Source organism: Trichechus manatus, unplaced genomic scaffold (assembly GCF_000243295.1).
Source record: "Trichechus manatus latirostris isolate Lorelei unplaced genomic scaffold, TriManLat1.0 scaffold00073, whole genome shotgun sequence".
NCBI lineage: Eukaryota > Metazoa > Chordata > Mammalia > Sirenia > Trichechidae > Trichechus > Trichechus manatus.
Genome location: NW_004444009.1, coordinates 11,526,476 through 11,545,565, shown reverse-complemented (window position 1 = coordinate 11,545,565; position 19,090 = coordinate 11,526,476). Strand labels below are relative to the sequence as shown.

Genomic DNA, 19,090 nt, shown 5'->3' with positions numbered 1-19,090 from the left:
GTCACTTCCTCACTCTGGTGGCACAACTCTGTATCGTGTTCTATGTAGTCTTCTAGAGATCCCCAGTGCCTACAACTATAACCTGCTCGTTAATGCACCTGTAACGCTTCCACTCATCTTTGTCTCACTTCCTCAGGCTCCTACTAGTGCTTCTGCAATTACCTCCCACATAAACTACCTCCCCTCAAATATTTATCTTGGGGTCTGTTTCTTGGGTAGCCTAACCTAGACAGCATATTGTTCTATCTCTGTTAACCATATCTATGAGTAGCCTAACACTTTAAATCTCGTAAATATGGCATCAGCATTAACTTGGCAACTTATTCACCATTTATGTAAATATATTTTCCTTCTAGAAGGAAATATTTATGTTTCCGTTTTGCCAGTGCAAACCTATAAACAGCATACATCACAAAGGGTGATGGGTTAATTATCCTTTTATAACAGTCCAGTACCCAGACCCTCATTTACATGTTTTAAACACAGATTGTTTGATCACACTTTTGGGAAGGTTTTGCTTCATTTATATATATTTTTAAAAATCGGAGTGAGAATTATTTGGAAAAGTCATAAGATATTTAGCCCTTCAGTCTACTCTATAGACAGGAATAGTTCTGGGAAAGCAAAAAAATTCTCAGAGTTTACATTAATGATAATCATGTTGAAATTTGTATTAGTTAACGGAACCATTTTTATATCAGCAGGTAAGATCCAGGAAAGGTTTTGTTTTGGAATAGATAGAATTTAAGCTTAATTTCTAAAATTATTATATCATGAATGTATTAGAGAATGAAATTGTTATTTTTAGAGTTTTCAGTTTTCATAAACAGACTTAACTAGTCTTACCCTATATTCCTGTCCATGCCCTAGTTCTTAAGAAACATGACGAAAGTTTAACTAATTGCATAGTATTTATTCTTGGACAAAAAGAATGTGCTCTGCATATCTCCTTCCTTCAGATGGGTTCTGAGAAGTATACAAATCCCTATTTCTTTTCTGGCCAGATTTCCAGTTTTTAATATCCCCATCCTATCTGTACCCATTACTCTTCCCAGTGTTCTTTTCAGCCGCTGGACTTCAGGTTAGTTGCCATTAGATAAAATAAATAAAACGAGCGTTTGATGTGATCTATCCTGTATTTTGAATATCCTTGTCCTTGTCTGTTGAGATTTTAGCCTTTATATGTCATCATTGTTTATCCCAATCTTTTTTGCCCAAATATTTGCTGTTCTGATTTTTGTGTTTAACTTTTGCAGGCACTTATGAACTCTCTGCTTCTATAGTGCATTCTTAAATTGTCTTTCTTCTTTAACCTCTTTTAGAAAACCAAAAGGTGAAGTTTAAGGGTTTGGAGGGCATATGGGAAGTCTAGCTTCTCTTGCTGGTCTGGACAGAGCTAGCTATTTGTCCCCAGTAAGAAAGGTACCTGTTTTCATCCCTTAAACAAGGACATTTTATGGGTTCATATTGCCTAGGGAAGTCCTTTTGTTGCTAATAGCATCATAGTTTCTGTCTAGATGGAGCTTGACTGTTAGTTATCCACTTCTAATGATATCTCAAAAGAGTAAGGCCCTAGTAGGGAACTGTATTTCCACCTGCATTAGGGAATTTCCAACTTTTTGACAAAACATAGCATTGGGAGGTATAAAAGACCAAACCCATTGACATCAAGTCAATTCTGACTCATAGCAACCCTATAGGACAGAGTAGAACTGCCCCATAGTTTCTAACGAGCTGCAGGTGGATTCGAAGTACCGACCTTTTGGTTAGCAACTATAACACTTAACCACTGTGCCACTAGTATGAGCATGACTAATAAGGTTGTAGCTCTGGAATTTGATCGGATTCAAATCCTATCTCTTCCTTTTCCTAGGTATGTGAACATCGGTAAGTTATTAAATTGTCTCAAGCCTCAGTTTCCTCATCTTTAAAATAGGGTTAGTACAGTGAAACCTGTGAGAGCTGGAACTCACGGGGACTGCCTTACTTTTTCAGGATCTCGCAAGTTTTCCACCTTTGACAGAGTGCAGTCTCACCACTTTTCTATCGCTCTTTTTAGTGGAAAATGTTTGAGTTTTCCTTCTCTGACAGATTTCCACCTTACACAGGTTCAGCTTTCGAAAGTTTTACTGTGGTAGTCCCTGTCTCATTGAGTTTTTGTGAAGATTAAATGAGATATTATAAGTAATAATGTAAAGTTATTTGCATAGTGCCTAACACATAGTAAATACTCAGTAAATAATTGTACCAGTGCAGGTTCCACTTTTCTCCCAGCCTTTTTTTGCTTTAATCTCTAAAAACATTCCTTTTGTTCAAACATATACTGGTAGTATAGACAAGTTGCAGGAAACAAGTACTACCTGTACTAACTAGCATTCTACCCCCAGTTTTAGCTCTCTCTATTTCATCTTTTTCGTAGCGCAAGTATAATCTGTCTAAAACATTCCCTTTCCGAGTCCCCATCACCTATAATAGGATAAAATCTGAATTCTTAACATAGTTTATAAGGCACTTGACTCTTCACAGTCTGTTTCTAACTGCATAACAGTATCTCCTGCCACACTCCCCTATACTCATATTCATATACAGTGAGTTCTTTATTCTTCCCTAAACTAAGCCAGTTGTGCTTCATTCTCTCATACCCTTTTATCCATCTACTAGATACTCTTCTCTGCCTTGTCTACTGAGATAATAACTATTTTCAAGACTTGGTTAAAATGCTCTTAACCAAAGGATTGTTGTTGTTAGTGGCCATCAAGTCAATTCCAGCTCATGGCAACCCCGTGTGTCACAGAGTGGAACTGCTGTATAGGGTTTTCTTGCTTATAATCTTAATTGAAGCAGAACATCAGGACTTTTCCTTCTGTGGTACCACTGGATGGGTTTAAACTACCAACCTTTAGGTTAGCAGTCAAGTGCAGACCATAGGTGCCACCCAGGGACCTAACAAAGAAGAAAAGGATAGCCTCATCCTATCCTGTATGGCCAGTTTGTAGCCATGTTAAGGTGACTGAACCTCTTTTAAGTTGCCATGGCTTCCTGAGCCTTGCATGTCATTGATGTGTTAGTCTGTCTCTTGTGTACCCTTCCTTCTTGCTAATTATTCTCATAATTATAGCACGTCCTTTTCCTTACATCTTAAGGGCTGCTTTTATCTTATTTTTGTAGTCTAATTTACCGATAAAATATTTATTTTTCAGTCTTGCCTTTAACCCTCAATCAAGCTTTCTTTGTATCTGGTCAGATCCACTTACCAATATTGATTATAATATATATGATGAAATGTGACAGGTATTAGGAATTCCCAAACCAAACCCATTGCCGTCTATTTGATTCTGACTTATAGCAACCCTATAGGACAGAGTAGAGTTGCCCCACAGGTTTCCAAGGCTGTAGTCTTTACAGAAGTAGACTGCCACACCTTTCTCCCACGGAGCCGCTGGTGGTTTTGAACCACCGGCCTCCTTAGGAATTAAGGACTTGTCAGAACTCCTTGGTTTTCACAGAGAAAAATTTAATGTTCAATTATTTGATTTTAATCATTTTAATACTGATAATAGCGGGATCTTAAATCTTTGTATTCCCAATGCCTAACACAGTGCCTGGAATGTAATAAGCACTTAATAAATGTTTGTTGAACTTAATTAAAATTAATAATCAGTTTTTCTTGCTAAGGACAGAGGGAATTCTTAAGGTGTTCTGTGAATTTTTATTACCACCATTGTGGATTACATTGATCATATTAATTAATCATTTGTTCAGAGTTGGTAAAGATTCGGAGATGGCTTAAGATATGGATTTGTGCCCTAAGCAGTAGGTTTCTATATGAACTATACATAACTTGTTCAAACATTTTCTCACACAGGTTCACTATTATGAAGATGGCAATGTTCAGTTGGTTAGTCATAAAGATGTACAGGATTCAGTAACTGTTTCGGTGAGTGTAGAATATATTTAAATTCTGTCTCACTGTGCCTTGTTTCTCCTAAAAAAATTATTTTTGAGCTTGAATGCTGTTCTGTCAGTAGAAATTCGATTTGCTTTCAAGGTTTTGATTTTGGCAACTTTCACTAGTAGCTGTTACTGTTATTAGCATAACAGTATACAACCAACCAGCTATTATCAATTCACAGCAGTCTTTGTCTCAGAATAGTGTTAATGGCTTTAGAGAATACAGACTTCTTTCTCTTTCTCTCTTGTGAAATTTGCTAAGAACAGCAACACTATTAATAAGTACCAGAAGGAGAGTAATTTTGCAAAACTACACTCTATAGGGCTACACTCATAATATTAGAATTAAGAAACTGAACATTTTTAGGAGCATTCAGTCAGAAAGTGTTATGCGCCATACCTTGAAAGAAGGAGCATAATTAGTTCTTGCATTCATTCTTGCATAGTATCAGTACTTTTTTATACTCTGAGAAGTTATTGAGGACCCCAGAGAGCTTTTATTTATGTGTGTTATATCTACCAGTATTTATTTTCCTTATGAGAAATTAAAACTGAAAAATGTTCAAACTGTGTAATTCATTTAAAAATAACAGTAGCAAGCCCATTACTTGTTAATATAAATAACATTTTTTTATGAAAAATACTGATACTTTTCAAACCAGAAGTAAAAAATAGTGATAAGAATGGCACTGATTTGTAATTTCACAAATCTGTTTAATGTCTGGCTTAATATAAGACAGCAGGATTCTCATCTCCTGCATTCATTCATTAGCCCTCAGAGTCATAGAATCATTACATGTCATACAATTTCTGGGAAGCTGCATTGTACATACATGAGAGAGCAAAAATGAAAGACAGTTGATATTTTAGTATTATAATGAAAATAGAAAATAGTTTTGACCTCGCAGGGCCCCCTTGAAAGTCTTGGGGATCCTTGGAGTCCCTGGGCTACACTTTATGACATCTGCTCCTCCAGGCCTTGAATTTTACCGTTACCTTCAATTCTGTTGTACCTAATAGTGAAAGGAAGAGATTCTTCCATTTTATAACTAAATCTTGTAAAGCGAAATATGATTGGCTGATTTAGTGTCATTAAGTGGCAAATAGAGGAGTATTTGAGTTTATATATATTACTGATATGTTCTGAGGAGATCATTAACATCATCTTAAACCAGAAATATTTTCAAGGCATCTTCATAATGTTGGCTTTTGGACATAACTGTGGTAGAGTGTAGAAAGAGCATGAGGTGTGTGTTTGTTGTTGTCAAAGACCTGGATTTAGATCCCATCTTTATCACTCAAAAGTTGTATAGTTTTGGACATGTCACTTAAGGAGATTCTGTTTTCTGATCTGCAAAATTGAGGTGATGATAATAACATACCTGCCTCATATGGTAGTTGTGAGGACCAGAGGAAGCAATGCACCTAGAAACACTTCATAAACTATAATAAATTCTTATGCAAACCTTATTTGTGGTGGACTTGTAGTAGTTTTTATTCACTGCTTATACCTTAAAAAAAATGTTCATATTTTCCCCTCCTTCCCCCTCCATTAGAATGAAGTCCAGACTGCCAAGGAGTTTATTAAAATCATAGAGCATGCAGAAAATGAGTATCAGGTAAGAAGATTTGGAACTAATTTTAATAGCTCTAGGACCTTATTTTGCTTTTAACATCTTTTGTTAGATCTGTGTCCTTTAACATAAATATACATGTTGTTCAGTGTTACTAATTGTGGAGACTTTGCAGACCTTACAGTTTTGTATTGCCCTTATAATCAAGGTGTTGGGATTGGGCTGGTGGCCCTAGTTTTAGAAATAATTTAGGTGGGTTTTTTAACTCACTTAAGAGATTAGAGAGGCGCCCGCTAGAAATAATAAGTCCTGTCTGTCCTTCATAGGGGACTCAAGCATATCCTTTGACTACAGAGTTAGTGTACTATCCACAACCAACCTCATTTCTGTTCAAGCAACTCATCTTCAATTATCTATTACAGACAGCAATTAGTGAAAACTATCAAACAATGTCAGACACCACATTCAAGGCCTTGCGCCGGCAGCTGCCAGTTACTCGCACCAAAATCGACTGGAACAAGATACTCAGCTACAAGATTGGCAAAGAAATGCAGAATGCTTAAAGGCTGAATGTAAGATTCTTCAGTACATAGGGGGGAAAAGAAAAAGGATTCAACATGTGGTCATATGATAAATAAGTGGTTTATAAACAAGAGTGATATTTTGCTAGGGCTTTCAAAGTAAACAGGTTTTCTAGCCTCATGGAATACTGTTGAACCTATAACATTGTTTGAATTCTTTTATGTTCTCTACTTTGTAATATTCTGTTGTCACTATATCTACTTGTAAAATTTTTTTTTTTTTTTTCCTGCCACACTTAATGTTGGAGAGAGAGAGCTCTATCTTGGAGTCATTTTACTGTTTAAAAAATTTTCCTAGCCATGAAGCCCTGTTACAGATACAGATGGTAATATATGTTCAGTACTTTTCTACCCCTATTCTTCAAAGAAGTTCTGGTACTTCAGTGGTTTTTGCTGATAGACCAACAGCTAAAAAGGCTATGCTACAAACTATAGCTAAATGGAAGACACATTCATCCTTCTCCCTTCAGCTGCTTTGATCACCACTTACGGCATCTCATGACTGTAGATTTCAAAATTTTGAATTGGGGCTTTTCACATCCTTTTGAGGGGGCAGAGGAAGTTTTCTGGAAATTCCATTATACCCAGCTTCTCTGGGAAAATTGTTTTTAAATCCAAAGACTTGAACCACATTCCCTGCACATGAACGTGTTTTTGTTTCTTTTTTCCCTTCCCTCATTGTCTCCTTCCCATCTAGTACCATTGTAATTATAAACATCTGCATTTTTAGAAGAGCGTTACCCATTTATGTTTTGTTTTGTTTTTTTTAATATTCAAGAACTGCTGACATACTGTGGATGTAGTAGAGTATGTATAAAACTTGAAAAATGCAGATGTTGAAGGAATAATAAGTATATTATGCTTTAATACTTTGTGGCAGGATTGTAGGATAAGCAAACGAATCAAACAACTACATAAATCACAAATAAAAACTAAAAATGAACCAAAGTGAGAAGGATAACTTCCAGGCAGTATCTTTCTATTGTAACCTGTTACTTAAGGGAATACTAGTGATTTGTTCTAAATAGGATGTAAAACTTGTTTCCAAATTTCTCTTCTTCAGTCCTGCCTGCCAAGAACTCAAATGTAACTGTGATATAGCAGCCCTTCGCAGGTATATTGGCAGGTATTTGTGTTTGATCTCAGAATACACAGGTGACATAGATATGATATGACAACTGGTAATGGTGGATTCATTTACATTGTTTACACTTCTATGACCAGGCCTTAAAGGAAAGTCAGTTTTTAAAAAACCAAGTAGTGTCTTCCTACCTATCTCAAAATATATGTCAAAAAAGAAGGATGTTTGTGCTTCAGCTTTGTTTTTTGCTCAGTAATACAGTCAAGCAGGAGTGTTTCTAAGTGACCCATTGAGCTGTGTAAGCATTTTTGTTTATTTCAAATAAAATATATTTGTATTATTTGTCATTCATACTATCCATCCATACCACACTGTCCTCTGTATCAGGTAGACCAATACAAATATACCTGTTTTGTTCTAAACCTGTCTGAGTCTCTCCTTTTCAATCCATCTCTTCAGCCGTTTTTCTCAAGGTAAGATATGGAACTGTATTTGATCTTATTTGATGAGAATGTTCAGGGTTTATGAAATTGGTTCCTACCTGCAACTGTTATAGACTTAGTGAATCCCCAAAGACTGGCAAAGAACAGCTCTTTTTTAGTTTGAGCGGTGTCTCTGTGGGTTATACTACTCTTTACCCAAAAGCTACCAGTGGTTCAACATTTTGTTTTTGGGTTTCCTTTTCTGTCAAAAAGAAAAATCTAGTTATCTTCTCTCCCAGCCAATCGGAAAGCAAGAACCAAGCATTTTTATAGTCACTTGGCAGGAAGTAGAAATGAAAAAATCCCTGCACTTTGAACTTGGGTAATATTTCACATTGGCTTAACTCAGAATGCTGCTTTCCCTCCCATCTCAGTCTGGCTTAGCTTTAGACATGTGGGAAAGGCTTTTATCTTGGTTCCCAAGGGAACCTGAGGGAGTTTGAGCGCTATAAGCAACATCATGATAAACAGAAAATATTGAAGTTATCAAAGATTTCATTTTACTTGGATCCACAATAAGTGTCCATGGAAGCAGCATCAAGCAATCAAATGATGTATTGCACTGGGCAAATATGCTGCAAAAGACTTCTTTAAAATCTTAAAAAGCAAAGATGTCAGTTTAATGACTGAGGTGCGCCTGACCCAAGCCATGCTATTTTCAGTCACCTCATATGCATGCAAAAGCTGGACAATGAAAAAGGAAGTCCAAAGAAGAATTGATGCATTTGAATGATGTTGGCAAAGAATATTGAATATACCATGGACTGCCAGAAGAACGAACAAATCTGTTTTGTGAGGAAGTACAACTCAAATGCTCCTTAGAAGCTTTTTTGGACATGTTATCAGGAGAGACCAATCCCTAGAGAAGGACATGATGCTTGGTAAAGTAGAAGGTCAGCGAAAAAGAGTAAGACCCTCAAGGAAATGGACTGACACAGTGGCTGCAACAGTGGGCTCAAACATAACAATTGTGAGGGTGGCGCAGGACTGGGCAGCGTTTCAATCTGTCATGCATGGGGTCGCTATCAGTCAGAACCTACTGGACACCACCTAACAACAACCCTCCCCCTAGACCAGTTCAAATTCTCACCTTTTTAAGGGACATTTAGCTCTGCTCCACTCAACTTGTAATGCAAAAAGACTCAAACATTCTTGCCATTGCCTTTTAATTTATTAACTGTCAGCCTGCCCCAAGGCTGTCCCATTGATTTCCTTAGTCCAGACTGACTTGTAAAACTCTTCATGGCCATCTAAAACCCTTGGTTACTTGTATAACTGGGAGGAAGTCAGCTCTCCTTACCAAGTCCTGCAGAGCCCCCTGAATTCCTTAGCCTCCCTCAGCAGAATATTTGCTTAAATTGTGTCTATTTTATCACATACTGCAGAAATCAGCCGATGATGTCCTAGGGCAAAAGTTTCCCAGCCAGATGAAAAGGAGTTTTTTGTGGGGCCTCGCTCACATATTTGAGTTAGAAATGACACTGCTGAAGGCTATTTGTTTCATCTGTGCCTCTGCTGGTTGTCAAGTTCTAGTGCCTGCTCTCTGTTTTATAATCTAGAACTTTGATGCTGGACTCATCTAGGTTCGCGAGACACTTGGTGAACGAACCTTAGCACATTCTATCCAAACTCACAAAAGACTGGTACATATCTCCTATGAGTTTACAGTTTTATAAAGAACTATCCAGTGAACCAGATACTCATGACTACCTTCTAGTTCAGCTATCTACTACTTGGGAAATCAAATAAAGGAAGGTTGGTAAAATACAGAACAGAACTGGATCTCTTACAGGGTAAGACGAGCTAAAATTCTCCTTTGAACAGACAGGGCATATATAAACATAAAGGGTAGATATAAGTCCTCTGAGGGCAGAAACCAATTTTCCCACCTCTTCAAATCCAAGATACAAAAACTATTAGGTACACAGACATACCTGCCATAGCCTTTCTTTTGGTCTGTGGTAGAAATACTGACCAATTTCAGTTTTCAGAATTTGAAGTTTACTCTCTTCCTGCTCATGCTTTTTTTTTTTTTTTTTAAATACTATGGTCACAAAGTCTTAGTTTGCATACATTGCTTTTTTAAGGGCTGTTTCTAGTTGCCCTAGGGAGTACAGTCTAGTTGGAATACAGATAATTAGAGAAGATTCAAATGCTGAATTGTAGAAACCAAGTAACTAAGGAGAATTGAGAATTTACTGAGCCTCTAATTTTCTTCTCCAAAGTGATCTTGAGAGAATAGAGAGTTATTTCAGTAACACCAGTGCCACAGTTTGAGATGGACTTCAGCGTTGTTTGGACCCACACTAAAATCAGTCTTAGTACTTTAAAGTCAGATTCTCATAAATGCCCATAGCTTTGGGAAAGACTTCAGGGAAGTGAGACCTGAGCTGGATGTTGAAAGATAGGAAGGGGAAGGCCATTCTGGACACACAGAAAAGCATGTGTGAAAATAAGTATTACAACCCCATGTGAAGTGGATGGATTTTTCAGATGAAGCTGGTTTAGAGAGTTTCCATGGTTAACCAGAGCCGTATAGCATCACATTTTGACACAAGTTCAGGGGTTTCTACTACACTATAGCTACCTGTGTATGTTTTGAGAACATCCAGATTATGTGTCCAGAAAAATGGGGTATGGGAGATGGTAGGTTTTCAGTATGGTAAGCAACAAAGCAATTTTGAGGAATTCATCTTCACTTCTTTGGGCCTCACCAGGTAAAATCTTTGAACAAAAGTAAAATCTTCGGGTACTTTGCTAGTTTTTTGTTTTGTTCTGTTTTTTTTTTCACATCTACTTTGTATAGTCAATTTCAAAGACAACATTTTCCCCATCCCTGTGACTTTGATTCCCACTGATTGCACTTCCTGTTGCTAAAGGCTGTTATTCCTGGCTTTATTTGGTTGTTGGCCTGGGAGAAGGTACAAAGGTAGCCCAGCTGGAGCATGATCTGGGTTGTGGACATTCCTCACACTTGGTTAGATTGTGTAGCCTCCTGAAGAGACCTACTTTGGAGACACTGGATTTGGTATATTTGGAATTGCTATGTTTGTTTAAGAAAAAAATTTTATATAACTTTATTGTCTTTGTCCCATTCTATGTGTGTGTGTTTTCATTCGGGAGGATACATAGATGCAAAGGCTTGTTTTGTGTTTATTTTTGTGGTAGCCCCACCCCCTTTAGTTTGTAATAGTCTATCTTCTGAAGCAATCTGGTCCTTTCCTTTCCTTCCTGGTACTGATGTTCTTGCTGTTAACCACTTATTGCCTAACACTCTCTTGTGCTCTCAAGGAGCTAACGTTTTGATGACTAGGGCAGCCCTTGTATACTAGGAACAATCAAAGAGCAATACAGGCTGCAGTGCAATTAAGTGCCCGAATATGTGTCTCACGGGTAAGATCACCAGCCTTTCCACATAACGAAGCTTGTGTGGTAGAGAAAAGTACTCACGGTTAGTCCTGGCAGAGCCCCTTGTCCCCTCCCTCCCACACGTACACACTTCTATCTCAGAGACACTTGGTTCTTTATCCTAAACTTCGACTCTTTTTTTTTTTTTTTTAACTTTGTTGTTGTTTTGACTCTCTGCCTTCCTCCCCGCGTCTGAAAGTCTGAGAAGCGAAAATGCGAGAGGGAGGTGTGTCTCCCCCTTCCATACCAGTTTGTGTCCCGGGCAGCCCCGGGAGGTTCTGGATAAGCTGCCCCAGTCCAGTTGCAGCCGATCCAGGTCCTAGTCCCTGCCCTTTTGCTCTCCTGCTTTTCAGTAAGTCCCAAGGCTCTAGGGGGTGGGCGTGGGCGTAGTCCTAGCTGAGATTCTGAGAACCTCCAGGGCTGTACAGGGGGCCCCAGGCGGTAGCTACGTTCAGAGTCTGGCTAGATGCCAGGGGAGGGAGCTTGGGGTAAGGGGAGGGCCCTGAGGGAGGGGTCAGACTCCTTAGGAAAGAGTTAATGGGAAGAGGGGGAGGGGATAGGAAAAAGAGACCGAAGGGAAGGCTCAGGTAGGAAGAGATCGTGGAAGGGAAGCCTAGTGGGGAGAAGGGAGCCTGCAGGATCAGAAGTCAGAGTTAGGGGGCTTCCCCTTGTTGTACCCTCATCCCAAGACCGCCAACTTCAGCAGCGGCGGCGACTTTCAGTTTCATTTCCACGGACCCTCCTGCCTGGGCCGCAGCCGCCGCCGCGATGCCCAGTAAGTTCAGCTGCCGGCAGCTCCGGGAGACTGGCCAATGCTTCGAGAGTTTCCTGGTCGTTCGGGGACTGGACATGGAGACAGATCGCGAGCGACTGCGGACCGTTTATAACCGGGACTTCAAGATCAGGTACGGCCGGCCCACTCTCTGGCCCTGAATCGCGGGCCCAGCTCGCCGCCACGACCCCAGCGGTAGGGCCACCCTTCCCGCCCCGGGGCGCGGAGGGACGCAGCTCCCTAGCGGCCCAGGCCGGTCCTGGGGCGGCGCAGACATTCCCTCCCGCGCCTTGCCCACGCCCCGCCAGCGCCGCCAGCGCCGCCCGGAGCCCGCCCGTTCTGCCCGGGCCGGGCCCCTGCGCCGAATCCCCACGGGGACCCTCCCGGGAAGCCTCCTCCCCCGGCGGCCCGGGGCGGGCGGGGAGCGGGGTCCTTTGCCCGTGACCTGCTCGCAGGGGACCGGGCCAGGGAAACAGCGCTCGGGTGGGGGATGGGAGCCCCCAGAGGTGGCGCAGCATAGCGGGAGCGCGAGGAGGGAGCTGCCTGCTGGTGTCGGCGAGCCCTGGCGCGGGCTTTACGGGGATCCCCGCCCCCTTTTTTAGGGGCTGCTTGGCTGGGGTCTACTCTCCTAGAGAGCTTAAGGGCTCACTGTAGGAGGGAGACTCTCAGGGAGCGCTAGAAAGAAGGAAAGGGCACAAACTATACACGTACCAACCCTCCATTAGCACCTGTGGCTTCTCCTTGGAGACCCAGGGCCAGGGACAGTTTCTAGGAGGCCCCTTCTCACCCCGTGGCTGAAGGTTATTTGGTTCGCTTTTCATGTTACCACCCAAGTGGAAATCAAGGAGGCTTCTCTCTGTCAAACCACAAAACTGTGTTTCAGAAACACCTCTATCAACAGGCTGCAGTCTTGGGTGGAAAACCAAGAAACAATTTAACAGGGATAAATGTAAAGACTTCTACAAATAAATACGTGGCGGTGGGATTTGGGCTTAATAACAGACCTCCTGAAAAAGACCTTGGGATTTAGCAGACCAAAAGATATGGCTGCTGAAAGAGCTAAAGAGATCTGAGACTGCGTTAGTACAAGTGAGGGGAGGAGGTAGTGATTCTCCATATTGACCAGCTCATACCTGGAATATAGTTTTCAATAATGGATGTCACATTTTAAGAGAGACCTTAACAGGCTTGAGCAACATCTGAAGAAGGGCCAAAGATGATGAGGACCTGTTTTATGGCCCGCACTGTGCTGGACACTATTGGGAATATAAAGATGAAAAATTCACAGCCTGTGGGGGACTAATAGAGGCCTGACATGCATACAATTAACTCAACCAGTTTACCACCAATTGTTGTCCAGACGATTCTAACTCTTGGCAACTCCATGTGTGTCAGAGAACTATGTTCCATAGGGTTTTGTGTGTGTGTGCGCGGTAAAAACACACACACCAAAACATCCACCAACACAACAACTTCCACATTTACAACCCACTGGCATTGATTACATTTTTCATGTTGTGCAGCCATTATCGATACTCTCATCCAAAACATTCCACCGCCATTACCATGCGGTTTTCAATCGCTGGTTTTCAGAAGATCATCAGGCCTTTCTTCCGAGGCACCTCTGGGTGGACTCAACCACTAACCTCTCTGTTAGCAGTCAAGCACTTTAATCGTTTCATTTGCATCACCCAGGGATGACACAATTGATTATGGTAATACGTGGTAAAATGAAATGAGGATTGTAGAAGAGATAGAAGAAAAATGCTGAAGAATGTAGAGAAAGAGCAATTACCATGAAGTTAAAGCATATCAACATCAACATCATATATGAACTCAGCTATATCCACGCAAAATAAATAACATCATGGCTCCTACCTACTTCCTTTGGTTCTCAACTGAAGATACACGTATGTTCCAGTATTGGGGAAAATCCAGCTCTGTCAGATTGCATACAGAAGAATCACATATTGTACGTTATGGGCGATTCAAGGGATTTCAAAAGCGATTTTTATTATATGCATTTTTTTATGTAAATAAGATACCCTCCCTCGCCCCTGCTGCCTGTTTCCATCGAATCCATTCCGGCCCATAGTGACCCTATAGGAAGGAGTAGAACTGCCCCATAGGGTTTCCAAGGCTGTAAACTTTTAGGGAAGCAGAATGCAACATCTTTCTCCTGCAGAGGAGCTCGTGAGTTGGAACCGCCGACGTTTTGGGTTAACAGCCAAGCACTTAACCACTGCGCCACCAACCCATTGCCGTCAAGTGGATTCCGACTCATAGCAACCCTGTAGGACAGGGTAGAACTGCCCCATAGGGTTTCCAAGAAGCGGCTGGTGGATTCGAACTGCCGACCTTTTTGGTAAGCAGCCGAGCTCCTAACCATTTCTCCACCGAGTCTCTACTGAACAACCAAAACCAAACCTGTTGCCGTCGCGTCGATTCTGACTCATAGCGACCTTGTAAGACAGAACAGGACTGCCCCATAGGGTTTCCAAGGAGCGGCTGGTGGATTCAAACTGCCGACCTTTTTGGTTAGCAGCCGACCACTTAACCACTGCACCACCAGGGGTCTAAGTAAGATACCACTACCCTGTAATTAAGGAGCTTCTTAATTACAGGGTTAAAAAAAAACCATTGCCGTCAGATGGAGCCCTGGTGATGCAGTGCTTAAAGCGTTCAGCTGCTTAACCTAAAGGTCGGCTGTTGGAACCCATCAGCAGCTCCGTGGGAGAAAGATGTGGCAGTCTGCTTCTGTGAAGATTTACATCCTTGGAAACCCTATGGGGCAGTGCTCCTCTGTCCTATAGGGTGGCTATGAGTCAGAATTGACTATACAGCAGTAGGTACCCTGTAATTCTTATTCAGGAATTCGAGGGAGAAGGTGGCAGTGACCTTGGCCTTGAAGGATAGGATTTTAGTACATGGAGGAGGGAGAAAGGCCTCTCTCTATAGAGTTCATATTTTAATTGTGAAACTCAAAGAAACAAATGTTTGCTTGAAAGGAGAAGAAAATAGAGGACAAGGTAGTTTTCCTTGAATATTTATAAGACTGATATGGTGGCAGTCACTCCATGGCAGAACTAGGTCTCATCAACATGCCTCCTCCTACACCCACACCCACCCACCCACCCAGAAGGAGAACTTTCTTAGGCATCCTTTAAAACCATGCTCCACTGCTGTGAAACTGTCGTCCTCCCAAAAGGAATTAATTCCTTCTTCTTCTGAGCTCCCATAGCTCATTCTTCACACCTTGGTTATAGTCTGATTACACTCTGGGTCATGTGAGAGCTAGTAGACCACTATCCCCAGTCTCGCCCCGGCACCCCCCCCCCGTCAGACCACCACATCCTCTGAATGCAGGAACTGACTTTTAATCTTGTTTGCATCTTCCCTCAGTCCCCAACATAGTGCCTTGTATGTAGCAGGTGCTCAATATATGCTTGCAGCATCTAGTTGAATTAGCAGCAAGAGTTGACCTACAAGAGAATGGGTTGTAGCATGAGGTATAGCAAGTTGCTCTCTCAGGGATTCTAGGAGATTTCTACGGTGGAGGGGGATAGGTTTCTTCCAACTCAGTTATATCATAACATGAAATGTTGTATTCTCAACTTCTGCCTTTTCTCTCTTTATTCATTCAGTAAAAATATTTAATGAGGCTCAGGGCCTTGGTTCCTGCCTCCAAAAAATGTAGTCTCATGGGGAGCAGCAGACATATGGACAAACAAATGAAAGTATTACAGGTGTTAGTATGTATAGTGTTTGAAGTCAGGTAGCTGTAGTTCAAATCCCAGCTCTGCCACTTACTAGGTTTATTTGACTTTGAACAACTCTTTAAATCTTACACGTCTTCATCTGTAAAAATGTGAATAATAATGCCTTTCTTTCAGGGTTGTGTGAGGCCAGAATGAGCTATTGTAGGTCAGGTGTTTACACCGCATAGCAGCATATTGTATGGGCTTTTGTGAGTGGTAGCTGTCGTTTTTATAATGATTAGGAGTCAGCTGTATGGAGTAAGGACTGGTATCACGAAAGGTTTCTGAGAGAAGACAGTTCTTGCCTTGAGTACCAAAAACCAAACCAAATCAAATCCATTGATGTCAAGTTGATTCTGATTCATAGTGACTGTATAGGACAGAGTAGAACAGCCCCGTAGGGTTTCCAAGGAGCAGCTGGTGGATTTGAACTGCCAACCTTTTGGTTAGTAGCGGAGCTCTTAACGATTTCACCACCAGGGCTCCAAACAAACCCGTTGCCATGGAGTCAATTCCAACTCATAGTGAGTCTATAGTACAGAGTAGAACTGCCCCATAGAGTTTCCAAGGAGCGGCTGGTGGATTTGAACTGCCAACCTTTTGGTTAGCAGCTGAGCTCTTAACCACTTCGCCACCAACTCTTATTCAGCTAATATTGGCTGAGTGCCTCTTATGAGCAAAGCAGTGTTGGAGTTACTAGAGACACTCAGAAGGACCTTGACTGTCTAAGAAAGGAAGCGACAATTGAACGATTGTGTAATGTGAACAATTACTGTCATGACAAGTGCTTGTAAGAAGTCAAGTATGCTGTGAAAATGTCCAGCTTGGAGACTTGACCTACCTAGCACGGGAATGAGAGAAGGCGTCTGGGAGAAAGTGATGTTTAAACAGAATCCTGCAAAGGGATGGCAATCCAGGCAGAGGGAGTGGCACATTGAAAGGCTTGGGGTGAACTCGGGGGAGAAGGAGGAAGCAGCGGCATCATACAGGACCTGTGGACCATGGGGAGGCATTGTGGGGGTGTTTTTGTTTGTCTTGTTTTGTTTTCAGTGTTAACAGTAATGGGAAAGTGCAGAAGATTTTGTAGTAGGAGACTTGACAATAACCAGGTTTTAGGAAGATTGTTCTGGCTTCTGGTGTGGAGAATGGCTTGGTGGTTAGATTATCAGTTATTTCAAACTTTTTTGGGCTCTATCCACAGTAAGGAATAAATTTTACTGTGGGGCTTAGTATACACAATTTTCACAAAGCAATATGTACCCTTAAACAGTACGCACACTCATTCCCTGCCAGTTGGTATTTTTTATACTATTCTGTTCCAATTTACTGAAAAAATCCTGGTCTTGACCCACTGATGAGTGTTGCGCCCCATAGTTTGGAAAAAACTAGATGTACCTCTGAAATCACTTCCAAATCTGATATTATGTTCTGAAATATCATTCCCATAGCTGTTGGCCTTTTCTGAACTAGGTGTCAGAAGATTAGTTATCATTCACCCAATTAACAACAGGGGTCAAGAGCAGGACATTGCAGACCCAGGATGTCCAGGACTGAAGTCTGAAGGGAATGCGTGATACAAGTAGCTGGGTACAACCAGCATACCATTAAAGATGGATGTGGCTTGAGGTCCCATTGTGGGGTTTAGGATCTTTGCCTCCCTTTCTTTTATAATCAAAGCCCTGGTGGTGCAGTGGTTAAGAACTTGCCTGGTAACCAAAAGGTCAGCAGTTTGAATCTACCAATTGCTTCTTGGAAACCCTATGAGGCAGTTCTACTCTGTCCTATAGGGTCGCTGTGAGTCGGAATTGACTCCACGGGTTTGGTTTTGGTTTCTTTTTTAAAATGGGATGATAATAGTTGCTACCTCAAAGGGCTGTTGTGAGGATTATGTAAGTGAGATAGTGATACACTGAAGGTACTTGGAACAGTACATAGTAAGTGCTCAATAAATGTTTTCTATTGTTGTTGATGATGTCATTGTGTTTTCATTATCGTTGTTACAGTGGAGGGTCTGAGTGTGCCCTGTTAAAAGGTTTGGATTTAATCCTCTAGGCAGTAGAGTACTGAGGGGTTGTAAGTAGGGAGGACATGAACAGATTTATGTTGGTAACTCATGCAGAAAGGAGCCCTGGTGGCACAGTGGTTAAGCACTCAGCTGCTAACTGAAAGGTCGGTGATCCTAACCCACTGGCCTCTCCGTGAGAGAAAGATGTGGCAGTCAGCTTCTATAAAGATTACAGCCTTGGAATTCCTATGGGGCAGTTCTGCCCTGTCCTGTAGGGTCACTATGAGTCAGAATCGACTGGAAGGCAATGTGGATTTAACTCATGCAGAATAAAGGGATGGAAAGGTAAGAGGGATGTGAAGCCAGAAGTAGGGATTTTTTTTCCTAGCTAAGGGGGCCTAGAAAAATGAGCAAAGGATATGATCAGGCAGTTTACAGAAGAAATACAGGTGGCTAATAAACAGAAGGAAAGATCCTCTACCATATTAGTAATCAGGGAAATGTAAATTAAGCAAGATATTGTTTTGCACCTTTAAAAACCAGTTGCCATGACTTTAGACTTTCTGGAGCCATGTAGGGTGGATGAACCCCTAGAACTATTGCCCTGAGATAATCTTTAAATCTTAGACCAAAAATATCCCCTGAAGTCACCTTAAAACCAAGCAATAGTTTAGCTTAACTAGTAAAAAAAAGTCCGCCTTGAGCATTGTATGCTCAAGAACTTTCTATGTGAGATCAAATTGACAATAGCAACTCAAAAAATGAGATAGGAACCTTAGGGGGCAGTGAGTTCCTGAAAAGGAGGGTGAGAATGGTTGCACAACTCAAACGATGTAATCTATGTCACTAAATTATACAAATAGAAATTGTTGAGTTGGTGTATGTTTTGCTGTGCATATTCTCAAGGACAGCAAAATAAATAAAATTAAGAAGGGGGAAAGAAAAGTTGCCCGTGGAGTTAATCTTGATTCATGGCACCCCCATGTATGTCAGAGTAGAACTGCACTCCATAGGGTTTTCAGTGGCTGATTTTTCTGAAGTAGATCACCAGGTCTTTCTTCCAAGATGCCTCTGGGTGGACTTGAACTGCCAACCTTTTTCCTATGGATTGGCAAAAATTTTTTAATTGAAAATTTCTGGCGTTAGAGTCTGGGAAAAGGGCATTCTCAAACTTTTGTTAGCAGGAATATAAATTTGAAAAACCTGTTTAGAGGGCAATTTGGCAGAACTTGTCAAAGTTGTAAAGCTTTATTCATTTTCTTTGACTCAAAAGTACTTCAGAAATAAGTCAATCACAAAAGGACAAATATTGTATGAGACCTCTATTGTAAAAACCCATGAAAAAGTTCACATGCAATATGTAACAATCTTTGTTGGTTACCAGGGATGGGGGGGGTGGCAGGGGAAATACTGAATAGGCAATAGATAAGTGGTATCTTGGGTGAAAGGTGAGACAGTACACAATACAGGGGAAACTA

The 19,090-nt window shown here is 41.3% G+C and overlaps 2 protein-coding genes across 2 annotated transcripts in view; both read left to right on the top strand.

Moving 5' to 3' along the window:
- CAPZA1 (capping actin protein of muscle Z-line subunit alpha 1) overlaps nt 1-7,609 on the top strand; it is a 51,213-nt gene extending 43,604 nt beyond the window's left edge. Inside the window, exons 8-10 of the mRNA XM_004380402.1 lie at nt 3,866-3,937; nt 5,508-5,570; nt 5,948-7,609. Of these exons, the coding sequence (XP_004380459.1) occupies nt 3,866-3,937; nt 5,508-5,570; nt 5,948-6,088 (276 nt within the window). The 3' untranslated portion in view covers nt 6,089-7,609. The remainder of the gene's footprint in view (nt 1-3,865; nt 3,938-5,507; nt 5,571-5,947) is intronic.
- A 4,052-nt stretch (nt 7,610-11,661) lies between these two features.
- Nucleotides 11,662-19,090, top strand: part of MOV10 (Mov10 RNA helicase) — a 25,356-nt gene continuing 17,927 nt past the window's right edge. Inside the window, exon 1 of the mRNA XM_023734918.1 lies at nt 11,662-11,982. Within this exon, the coding sequence (XP_023590686.1) occupies nt 11,846-11,982 (137 nt within the window). The 5' untranslated portion in view covers nt 11,662-11,845. The remainder of the gene's footprint in view (nt 11,983-19,090) is intronic.